Raw genomic sequence first — 13314 nt, 5'->3', positions numbered from 1 at the left:
TTGCAGCTAAGTATCTAGTTTTAGAGTCGAAAACTTTAGAATTCTACCAATCAGAAAGCCTCTTTCGTACTATATTTTCTATCTGCGCATAAGAGAAGCATTCACATCAATCTGAAATCCAATGTTTAAGCAAGTTCATTGTCAACCACGAGGCATGAAAATCTTGCTTGAGTTGCATGTAAATGCCGCTTAAGTTTATTTGAATTTCAACCTAATCACGTGTACAAGCTGGAGCACGAACAGCAATATCGAGTGTCGACGTCTGGCTGAACTTCCATGTTTGAGCAAGTGCATGGCCAACCATGAGTGTCTAGGCATAGAAGTCTTGCTGAAGTTGGATGTAGACGCCGCTTAAGTTTATTCAAATTTCAACAAAATCACATATGTAAGTTGGATATCAAACAGCGATATCGAACATCCATGTCTGGCTGAACTTCCATGTTTAAGCAAGTGCGTGGCCAACCACGAGCGTCTAGGCATAGAAGTTTTGTTGAAGTTGCAGTTAAACCCCGCTTAAATTTATTCAAATTTCAACTTAATTACGTATACAAGTTGGAGATCGAACAGCGATATCGAACATTCATGTCTGGCTGAACTTCCATACCTAAGTAAGTGCATGGCCAACGACGAGCCGTGTCTTGGTGAAGTCTTGCTGAAGTTGCATGTACACCCCGCTTAAATTTATTCAAATTTCAACTGAATCACGTATACAAGTTGGAGATCGATAAGTGATATCGAACATCAATATCTGACTGAACTCCTATGTTTAAGTAAGTACATGGCGAACCACGAGAGTCTAGGCATGGAAGTCTTGCTGAAGTTGTATGTAAACGCCGCTTAAGTTTATTTGAATTTCGACCTAATCATGTATGCAAGTTGGAGATAAAACAGCGATATCGAACATCCATCTCTGGCTAATCTTCCATGTTTGAGCAAGTGCATGGCCAACCACGAGTGTCTTGGCATGGAAGTCTTGCTGAAGTCGCACGTAAACACCGCTTAAATTTATTTGAATTTCAACCTAATCATGTATGAAAGTTGGAGATAGAACAGCGATATCGAACATCTATGTCTGGCTGAACTTCCATGTTTAAGTAAGAACATAAAGAATATCGAACATCCATCTCATGGATCGAACATCTATGTCGGGCTGAGCTTCCATGTTTAAGCAAGTGTATGGCCAACCACGAGTGTCTTGGCATGGAAATCTTGCTGAAGTTGTATGTAAATACCGCTTAAGTTTATTTGAATTTCAGCCTAATCACGTATGCAAGTTGGAGATCGAACAGCGGTATCGCTCAGCCATTTCTGCTTGATAAAATTTACCCTTGTTCCGCCAGAACGTTGCTTAAAATAGAAAACCAGGTCTCTTAAGAAAAACAGTTTTCCTAAGAACAATTTTCTTCACCTGAATCAAAGTTTTAGTATTTGGAAACACTTTTGATATTCAAAAGTTGCTGTTTTAATATACACAACCTTGTAGCTATGTTACTATAATCGATCTTTTTTAAGAAACACAAATTTTTCAACAAAACAATCTTAAAATTCCTGCTTGTCTTGCTGAATGTTAATTTTGTGGGAATGGGAGCTGGACACTCTATAAGCTTTTGATTTTGTTCTGATGCTGTGAGACGATCGCAGAAATGCCGTAAGTATAGACCTGTTATTCCCACCAGTGGAGCATAGGCCCCACTGGTGGGGCATGGTAATATTTTTGGGGGTCATTTGCAGGACGTGCTCCCTTTGGCTGACTACACTCTAGAGTCTCAATTAAAAAAAACTCAGGTGAATAACGTCACGTCACGTCACGTCACGTAACGTCATCTCATCTTGGTGTTCTATACACAAAAAGGTGTTCTTTACACAACAACAAATTTCATTAGTATAAAGAATGCCTATAGAATGACAATGGTAAAATATACAAAGTTAATGGCCTTTTAAGATTCATTCGGGTGAATAAGCATACAATTTTGAGTAATAATATAAAACAATACAAATATAACGATGAGTAACAATATAACGAGGGGGCATCTAGATTTTAGAAATGCTAAGGTGGGACAAGGCCCAAAGTCATTCGGGAACCACTGGTAGAGAACCACTGTTTGTTATGGAAAGGCAGTGTGGTCTTCGTCGCTATTTTCGTCTTGCTTAGGCCGAAATATTCATTCAAATTATTTCCACTGTCTTACAAAAAGATTTCCCTTTTGTTCTTCGTACTTTTGTTGTTTGTTATGGAAAGGCAGTCTGGTATTCGTCGCTATTTTCATCTTGCTTATGGGGAGCAATTGACCAATGATATCTTTTACTTTATTAATTTATGCAAAAACATGCTATTATAATTAACCAGCAGAAATTCCTAGAATCTTGCAAAATTGAAAGTCTTATTAACAAATCTTTAATATTCAGATTACACTTAAATACCCAGAAAGAAGAGCAATTTGTTTGCACACTACACTTTAAAATATTAACATACATCGACAAAAGTTTTAATATGAAGCATCACTGTATTGGATATAAATCTTTACAAAGTTATATAAAGTTGTTTGTGTAATACTGAATCGAAATCTTCATATCAAACTCTTTTTAGAAAAGTGAAGCTAAGCCTTTTACTTACCAGGGCAGAAATTTGTGACTAGTATGGAAAAAGTCCTATCAACAATCCTCCCATTTTCTATGAGAAATTATCTCTTTTTTATGTATTGAATAACGCCTCCACTGTTTTTGTGGTGTTTGATGGTGTTTGATGAGTGTGTTTGATAAAAAAAAAAAAAAAAAAAACAAAAAAAAACACTCTTTTATACAGCTATGAAAATTGCAATCTATTTCTGACTTTCATTTCCAGAGCTATTCTATGGTGACTTTTCCGATTTCCAATATTTTCCTTTTTGTGAAACCGATTATGTCAAATCCGAATCATATTTTTCCCCTTTCATATTTTTCCCCGTGAACTCACGATATTTCGTAGAATGCCTAGAAATTTCGAATTCAAGCTGCGAGGCACGTGGAATGAACGTCATATGTCTCCATTATATTGAGGTTTAGTTAAGTTAATTCGAAGTTAAGTTGAAGCTATATTAGAATAATTTAATATTATTATTTAATAAAGAAATAATCGTATAAATCAGATTTTTACATTTGTACGTAGATTTAGATAAGGTTTATTTCCCCCCCCCCCAAAAAAAAAATCATGAAGGAAATATAATAAACTGATTCCCGCAAAGGTTCCATGGCCTGTAAAGTGAGTACTTAATTCAATTAAATTTGACATAGCAGGTAGACAGGCGAAGCGAAAGAGAAAGGGGAAAGAAGGACTTCCTTGCTGACCTCCCTGGAAAGATTAAGGAAATCCCACTGATTTTTCTTGTTTTTCCAAAAATAGTCCAATTTTTTTACTTTTTTGACTTTTGGGTTCCTCAGATGTTTTCCTACAAGTGTACCCGAGGCATGATGCTACGCTAAACTATATTTTAAAGTGGATAGTAATGATTTCCAAACCCACTGACTTCAATTTGAAGCTTCTCAATTGTCACGTTGAAACCTTACGCCATAAGTTAAACCTTCAAGATAAAATACAAAAAGACTTTATTGCCCTCCCTTATATTTTGAAAATACGTGTTTTGGCATTTTTTTAAACGACCTTCCCTTCTAGATTTTGAAAAATACAGCTTCTGTTCTATCTTAATTTTAAACAGATTGAAACAAATGCCCCCCCCCCACTTGAACTGGACCCTTTGCTCGAATGTATTTTATTTACATAAGCAACTAATCCATTTTATCATATAAATAGGATATCTAGCAATTTATGGGATTTTTATTAACTTTATGAATGAATGAATGGTTTTTATTTCCCATCATAAATAACACAAGGTTACACAACGGAGTAATGAAAAAAAGAAAAAAAAGAGAAAAATAAAACGCAATAAGAGAAAAACAAGCCTTCAATAACAATCTATATACAGCATACTAAACTCGTAATCAAACTAGCCTACGATAGCTCGGTACATATCATGATCAGGATTGAGCGAACGCCGAAATCGGACGATTCGCTCAGTAGCTGCAGTAATCGGGTCCGCAACGCTGTAATTTTTCGAAACTCTTGAATTTCTCTTCCATGGCGTAACACTTAACAGATATTTTGCATACTTATAGTAAACCCGACGGACTGAACGCTTATCTGATTCGGTGAAAAGAGACCAAAACGGCGAGAGTGACAGAACATGCGGGATAAAGAACACGGAATAAAGCCTTCCGAGTATATGGCGGTTATACATGCGCTTGCAGGGTAGGAGTAGTCCGTATGCTTTGCGTGCCTTTTCTGAAAAATGCTCAACCAGTGCTTCACGAGTAGACCGCAGATCTGAAGCGATCGGCAGTCCAAGGTAAGTGAGAGAAGGCTTTGAGCTCACCGCAGTATCACCTAGGAGCACGCTAATCGGGGTCGAATCTTTCGCGTTGCGACGAAAAACAACTACTTCACTTTTGGCAGTGTTAAAAGCTAGCCCATTCCTAGCATATTCATCACTCAATATATTGTAATTATCCTCAACCCTTGAAACAGACCTACTTGCATTAAGTATATCATCAGCGTAATTGATGAGCGACACGTCTATACCTAAATATATGCAGCACGTTTTGGCAGATTCTTGAGGGACGATAATACTGTTGTTGTATAGGGGAGGGGAAGTAATGGAGCCTTGCCGGATACCTTTACGGACAGGTATAACTACGGTGGATACCACCATACCACGATGAGTGGGGACTTTAATCTTCACTCTCAGTCTCCTATAAATGCTCCTCCATGCAACGACAACCGAACGGTCAACTCCGCGTTTACAAGCAGAACTAAGTATATGTGCGTGGATACCGGAGTCGAATGCTCTATGCACATCGTGGCTTGCTAGAACAAGCGTATCATTATTATCGTGAGCACTGAGCAAAAGATTGGCTATCAACGAATGAACATGCTCGCGACTAGTACCACTCTTAAACCCGAATTGCGAATCGGGAGTATAACAAGCTTTACTTAGGTCACCAAAAACAAGCATTTCCATGAGTTTGCAGAATACCGGCGCAACAGTTATGGGGCGGTATGATGACCAGTTCCTTGGATCATTCCCTTTTTTGGAACTGGTGTAACGACGCCAACACAGAAAACATCGGGGACAAGACCGCAGTTAAAGATCATCTGGTACATAAGAGCAAGGTGATTTAACATACTGTCACCCCCAATAGCCAGATGCATTCCACAAATATTATCATCATCTCGAGAATACTTCTTTTTCAGTTTAGATAACATATGACGGATACTAGAGACAGTAACAACGAACCCAACACTTCGTTCATTTGACGCTAGGAGAGAGTCGAGCTCTTTTTCGAACTCTTCCTCGAGAGCCTTGTTTGGCGGTGAGAATTCGTCAGTGAAATATTTATTCCAATTACTTTCACTTGGCAAAATTTCTTCTTTACGAGATTTCGGACCCCTTTTCTTTTTAATATACTTCCAGACTGCATTTGGGTCACCTTCAAGCACTTTGCAATTCTGGTCCATTAAGTCGGTTCGGTGTTTAGCAAGGGTCTTGGCGAACTTTCGCTTAGTATATAGCCTGATATCATTCAAGACACCTTGACGAGGGCGCCCGCACTTGTTCCATAGTGTATACCAGAATTTAGATCGACTACAAGACTGGGACAACTGTACATTCTAAGACCACTGTGGATTTTCACTTACGAGTTGAACTTTCCTTGTCGGAACTGTAGCCTTTTCGGCAGAGCCTAGGGCATGTCTAATTTCTGCACAGTAATTATTCAGGATTATCTGCTTCTTAGTATTGGAAACAGGCGAATTTTGTTAAAGCAGTTGAAATGGGACCTTTATCTTTTCAAGTATATTATCACACACGGACTTGAAAAGCGCAGAGTCGGCTTTTCCCCACTCAGATTTTACCACCCATTTAGGGTAACATACATTGGGCGAGTAGGTTTATTAGTAACACAGACCATATTCGAGGTGGGTCGGTGGTTGGAAGCAAAGATGCTTACTTTTACCCTACATTTTCCGTTTGTCTTCACATCTGCAGAGCACAGCATTGAGTCAAGGGATGCTACAGAGCCGGAGTTATTTACATACGTGTAGTCCAGGTCATTTTCAAGTACACGGCGACTTTCACAGGCAGCTACCAGATCCTGAGTTCTTGGGCTGTTGTCACACAAGCTAGAGTTCATGTATCCGGTTACAATGCATGTCAGTTTTTATGTAACACATCCGTCAACTGCTCCACAAATTTGTCCACAAGCAACATTGAATCTTGCATCAGATTCATCGTCACGATAATCCGTGGGCATATAGACACAGAATAGGGCTGTGTCAGCAATTCGGACACCGACGAAGAAATCAGACTGCTTGTACAAGGAAGGATTAAGACTTCTGCGTACCAGTATTGAGATACCACCAGAGGGTCTACCTCTGCCAGAACACTTTGCAGGAACACTGAATGCGCTGGAACTGTCATTGACCTCAAGAAGCTGAAGTCCTTCTGTTGTAAGAAAGTGCTCCTGTAGACAGACTACGTCATATTCTTGTACTAATTGCTCAACCAGAGGTAGTTTAGCCAGAACTCCACCATTCATGTTCCATGATACAACTTTAAGTTCAAGATTATTCATTGTTTTAATGCTTTCTGTGCTTCAGGGCATTTAAAACTGTAACAGGGATGGTTTGCCGAACCACATAGAGCACATTTGAGGGGGTTCTGGCAGGGATTGTCCTTTGAGCTGGAGTGTTTCCCAGCGCAACGGGAGCACTTTGGCAGATTTGGACATGCCTTTGCTGCGTGGCCGAAGCATTGACACTTGTAACACTGGATTGGCATAAATTTGTATTCGTGAATCGGCAGCCGCTCATACCCAATCACGGGGGGAGACTTGATTGCACTCTGTAGGTCTTCACGCGAATCAAACTTCAGTTTGAATGACCTGGTTTTGCCTATTCCAGAAGCTTCGACACATTTCGACACTAAACTGCGTAAGTCCTCTTCTAAAATACTAGCAGGGACGTGGCGAATTATCCCGAAGAAAGAGGGGCTTTTTACTCTCGCGACAACGGAATTATCGGTACTGGTAATAGCCTGTGCAATGGAATCGGCGGCTGCTTTGTCTTTCACGAGAACGCTCCAAGCACTCTTACGAGGCCTCAGTTCGACAATGTTACTGCTTGTCTGTCCGCAAAGTCCATTTAAATAGTCTTTCCGTGATTCGGGATCAGTCAGTGCTTGGGGTGGATTCTTGAGAACTACGGTTTAAGTCTGTTTATGCTTTCCGTTATTCTCTCGTGAGTGATAGGGATTGCGCAGCTGGTACTCAGACTCGACGAAACTGTCGAACTTTCGGCATAGCTCTCCCACTTTTCTCGTCAAAGTTCCCAGTACCAGCCGTAAGTCAGATACTCTCATTCAAAAAATGGTATCTGGCTTTCACCTTTCACCTTTGAGTTCAAACTATTAAGAAGTAATCATAGGTGACAAAACCCATGCTAAATATATTACATGTTTTATGTTTATAATAGCAAACAAAAACAGTAAAAATATTATCGATTTTTGACTGTTGGCAACTACCAACAGTCTATTCAATAGAAGTTATTTTTTTTTATCCTTGGAGACACGGCAAAATCAATGAAATCGTTATTTTAGCAATCGATTTTTCCAATTCAAGAAATACCAAATGTTATTAGCGCTTCAATCGACATAGTAAAACATAATTAATTTTGAAAATGAACCGAGTTTAGAATATAAACCAAGAGATACGGCGAAAATTTTAAACCAGTCGAACTGGGGTTCTGACTTTAAGATCCTTGTGCCAGAGCATTACTCTCTGCTAGCAAAAAACTGCGGCATGAAGTCTTTGAATAAAACTTTACGGGCCATTCTTAATGCGTCTGAATAAAGTTTGGACCGAGTATCTTGGAGGCAAAAATTTATATTCATCAGAAAGCAAGATGAAATAAAGTAGCATACGGATTTACGGTTTAAAGCAGGAAAGATTTTTATTGGATTTTTTTCGACTATTTTGGCATATTTTCATAAAGATGGCCAAATATTCAACCAAAATCCACAAATTCGCAAAAGGGGGCACATTTTATGATTATTGTCCTAGTTCCTTCCAAATAGTCACAAGTAGTATTTCAGGAATTTGAAGCTTACCTGGAACAATTGCTACAGTTTTCAAAGCTCGTAATACACGAAAGGTCCTAAGCGCCGCGAGATTGCCAAGATCTATTCCCATTGTCACATATCTGTAAAAGAACCAGCATTAACCTTCGAACTCGACACTATCTCATGCTGTTAACTTTAAAAAGAAATTTGGATCTTTTAAGTAACGAAGAAGGGAATAATGTCTCTATAAAACACTCATTAACCAGCCAAGTTTTAACAGTAGAGGGAAAAGCTTAAAAATGTACAACAAAACTTTAAAAACGCATCAAAAGTTTCTTAATATACATTTTTAAACATTTTTACGAGTCGAACAAAAATTTTAAAGGGGGAAGGTTTAGACCCCCTACCCCCCTTCCTCCTGGATGAAGCCTTGATGTTGGGTTAAACATTATTCTGAACTTTACACTGTGGAGATACATTGTGCAAAGATAGTGACAAACAGCGCAAATACATTGATACATCCTGCAGATGCACTGATACACTCTGCAGATAAAGAAAGTAACCAGCAAACAAAATACCCCGCCCACTAGCAAAAACCTGTAAGCAAAATAATTAGCTGCACCCATTCTAAGTGATGTGATATTATCAAAATGTATCTCGGCACAATATTATCAAAGAGATGTAATATTACCAAAATAAATTAGCGGATAAAAGTACCAGAGTGGCGTAATATTACCTTCTTTCAAATACAACCAAGAAAAAAAGAGGAACCATCAGTGCCACCCATGCAAAAAAGGGATTTTCCTTGTTGATCAAGGGGGGGGGGGGGGTTGTAACTGAATAGAGCATTGGTAATGGTGATCCCAATCGCCCAGTTTCCATTTGTACTTGAAACAATTTTCAACGGTTTTAAGGCTATGTTTTAAATAACAACAAATTTGGAATACTATTAAGATTAATCAAAATCAGTTACCATTCCTGAATTATCTTCACTGGACAGTTTTTTCAAAAAGAGTTTCTAACATTTTTGGTTTCTATGGGCTGAACTTAGTTCTTTACTAGGTTGCAGTGAATACTGCAACCATGATGTATGTAAATATATATATATATATACACACACACACACACACACACACACACACACACACACACACACACACACACACACACACACACACACACACACACACACACACACACACACACACACGCGCGCGCGCGCGCGCGCGCGCGCGCGCGCGCGCGCGCGCGCGCGCGCGCGCGCGCACACACACACACACACACACACACACACACACACACACACACACACACACACTATATATATATATATATATATATATGTATATATATATATATATATATATATATATATATATATATATATATATATATATATATATATATATATATATATATATATATATATATATATATATATATATATATATATATATATATATATATATATATATATATATATATATATATATATATATATATATATATGTATATATATGTAACATATATATATATGTAACAATAAGTAAAATATCCTGAAGCTGGATTTTCAAGATAGTAGACAAAACTGAAAAGAGGAAAAAATTTAATATTCAGTATTTAGACCATATATTGGAAGAATATTACCAGGAAAAAAAAACAAGATGCACTACTTTACACAGCAGAGACCAGTTGCAAAACTAAAAGATATAGATGAAATTGAAAACAAAACAAAAAACTTTAACTCTAACTGCTGCGATATTAGAAGAAAAAAAGAAATACGAATTATGTGAAAATTATGTAGATAATATATATATATATATATATATATATATATATATATATATATATATATATATATATATATATATATATATATATATATATATATATATATATATATATATATATATATATATATATATATATATATATATATATATATATATATATATATATATATATATATATATATATATATATATATATATATATACGCGCGCGCGCGTATATATATATATATATATATATATATATTTCTTGAACAAGCGACAAAAACTCAGTTCTTGAATTCTTGTTGGGAGTGACACTCAAATAATTAGTTAAATTATATTATTAATATTAATCTTTCGTTTTTGACTAAATGGACAGAGAGGGTGGCATCCTAATTTGATGACTTCTACGTTAATTAACGCTAGTTAAACAATAAGGAAAATATCCTGAAGCTGGATTTTCAAGATAGTAGACAAAACTGAAAAGAGGAAAAAATTTAATATTCAGTATTTAGACCATATATTGGAAGAATATTACCAGGAAAAAAAACAGTGTTACTACTTTACACAGTGAGACCAGTTGCAAAACTAAAAGATATAGATGAAATTGAAAACAAAACAAAAAACTTTAACTCTAACTGCTGCTGCGATATTAGAAGAAAAAAAAGAAATACGAATTATGTGATAATTATGGAGGAAAACTTAATATTTCTAGATGGGGGTTCAACGGTCGAAGAGGATTTTCATCCTGCATACTTTCCCGAACAGTGCAGTATAATGTACGTTTTTTTTAAAATCCATTTCAAAAATTCTGTGTGTCTACACGAAAGCTAAGGCTAGTAAAGAGCAACGTGTTTCCCATGTTCTTTTTGCCTCATTATATATAACAGACCAAGGTAGAAAGTACCGAGAGTGCTTATTTGGTCGTAAATTTTTATGCTTAGTATCCTTGTCAACACTACAACCTGTGTTCTGAACAATGGCCTGAAACATGTTAAGTGTAATTCCAGATTAATTGCACACGTTGTACCTGGTAGCTTTACTACTTTTATAAGATTTGTCTCAATCTTATTGGAATCTAGACTAAGTTAAACTGGTCAATCATTAAACTGGTCAAAATATTATTAGATGGCTTCCTTTACTAATATGGGATATTGATTATGCTTAGTTGCTTATAAGTTGTAACCCATCAGGGACAAAAACGAACGATTTATTTCTAGTAGGGTAGGCGTCTGGGGGGGGGGTAAAAATTTAACGAAAACGTTAAGGTACTGGTGCATTATATGGTCACTTCTATATGCTGCTAAAGAAGTCAAACGGGAAATGCTACAGTCAAACGGAAGAGACAGATACCCGACCCTGTACTAAAACAGTTGTTAGAGCGGAACTGATCTAATATGAATGTTAAAATTACAATTTGGGATTTGCCAAAGACAGAAAAAGAGGCAGTTGAATTTTTACAGGATAAGGATACTTGTATGTATCCTTTTACAGGATACTTGTATGAGAAGCTTATTGGACAATATTGGAGGTGTTGTAAATTGTGTTTAATATATGGTATGCTTTACCCCCCCCCCCACTAGTGTGCAAATATATAGCCCAAATTTGCTTATAAACTATTATATATTCATCCTATTTTATTTTATTTCATTCGCATTAACCAAACTTGACTTCTTTGGCAGTATATAGAAGTAACAATATAACGCACTAGCACCAATGTTAAAAGGTGAAATTTTACCAAATCATATTATTGACTTACAAATAAAGTGAATATGCCAATCGATGCCTTTTTTTATGCTCTTTCCAAATATATTTGTTAAAATTACATTTGTTAAAATTACAGTAAAAATTTAACCGTTAAAAAATATACGTGTTATAAGGAAAAAAGGAGAAAAAGCATAACAAATCGTAGCGAAGATTTGGAGGGTACGGGCAGTAGTAACCGTCTATGGAATTCTACAGAAGCTATAGCAATTACCATGTTATTCTATAGAAGCTATAGGAAAACATTTCTATAGAAGCTCTACACCTTTTCAAAGAGAGTGAGTATCCTCTCACATGGCCTTATACTTCTACGACTTTATGTTCCTTTCTGTGCTATTCTGGACCATGTATACAGATTTTCAAAGAGAGTGAGTATCCTCTCACATTGCATTATACTTCTACTACTTTATGTTCCCTTCTGTGTTATTCTGGACCTTGTATACACCTTTTCAAAGAGTGTGAGCATCCTCCCACATAGACTTATACTTCTACTACCTTATGTTACTTTCTGTGTTATTCTGGACCTTGTATAACGTGTAATGAAGAACAAGTTGTTCTAAAACAATAAAACCAACATATCTTGTTTCGCTGCTAATATATTCAATTATTTTTTTGTATATATTCAGGTTTCAAATTAGAATTTTCAACAATTTGAAAAGTTCATTCAACCTATTAGTACCGGTATTTTTGTGATCATTTACATAGATATGGAAAATTATAAGCACCTTCTGGTGAGCTAAATTTTCTCATTATTATAATAAAAAGAAATTGTCTCATAATTAAGTTAGGGAAGAATTACCTTCCATATGTTTTTTTTTTTCACTGTGTGGTTACCTCTTTTCAAAAGCTTCCTTCTTTTAAATATTAAAGGATCCATGTATTTCAATTTTAGTAAGTATTAAGAAAAAGAGAGGCATATTCACTTTGATTTTTGGCTCGTTGTATATGAAAAATTGAAATAAAATTTGCATATTAGTTTCGGCAGATATGAAAGGTCGCCTCCCTCCTCAATATCTTGCTCTTTACACTAAAGTTCGAATTTCTTTCGAATCACAAAGGTTGGTTAAGATATCTCTTTTGAAAAATGTTAAAAAAAAAAAAAAAAGCGTATAGGGTGATATATAGGCTAGAGGGTGAGCTCCTTATATACATAATAATTTTTTAGTTTAGGCTATGTCCAGGAATCTTTTTCTTCCTTTTTTTTCCGTGATTTTAAGTATTTCGTAATTTAGGTATATAACTTTTAAAAGTTTTGCATATAATTGTCAACTCTTTTGTGTTTCGATACTATGGGATTGAGGGTTCAATGCCCCCTGTTAATATTTTGAATAAGTAAGAATTGAGCTAGCTAATTAAAGTTTGTAATTTTTTTATTTCAAATTTTGTGGGCTTAGTACCATGATATTCGTATGTACGAGAAGGAACATTTGAGCAGAAAAATATTGATTTGTAAAAAGTAGCAGGCATTCTAAAGCACTAATAGATTGAGCGCTACAAGTTTCAAAATCGACTCTATAGGTCAAATTATATCACGGGAAGAGGGTTTTAAAATCCCCCTTCCTCCAAACTCAAAATTTTCCAAAATTCTACTTCAGAAGCTTTTTTAAATATTTGTAAAGCTTTAAGACATA

General features: G+C 36.1%; 1 protein-coding gene across 1 annotated transcript in view; it reads right to left on the bottom strand.

The window, feature by feature from the left end:
* Positions 1-13314, bottom strand: part of LOC148939517 (sodium channel protein para-like) — a 352192-nt gene that overhangs the window by 249612 nt on the left and 89266 nt on the right. The window contains 1 exon segment of the mRNA XM_089106716.1: positions 8196-8287. Within this exon segment, the coding sequence (XP_088962842.1) occupies positions 8196-8287 (92 nt within the window).

Source organism: Artemia sp. Qi Xiang Cuo, chromosome 21 (genome assembly GCF_049724085.1).
Source record: "Artemia sp. Qi Xiang Cuo chromosome 21, ASM4972408v1, whole genome shotgun sequence".
NCBI classification, from domain to species: Eukaryota; Metazoa; Arthropoda; class Branchiopoda; order Anostraca; family Artemiidae; genus Artemia; species Artemia sp. Qi Xiang Cuo.
The sequence above is the reverse complement of the archived record's forward strand: the minus strand, read 5'-3'. Positions and strand labels throughout refer to the sequence as shown.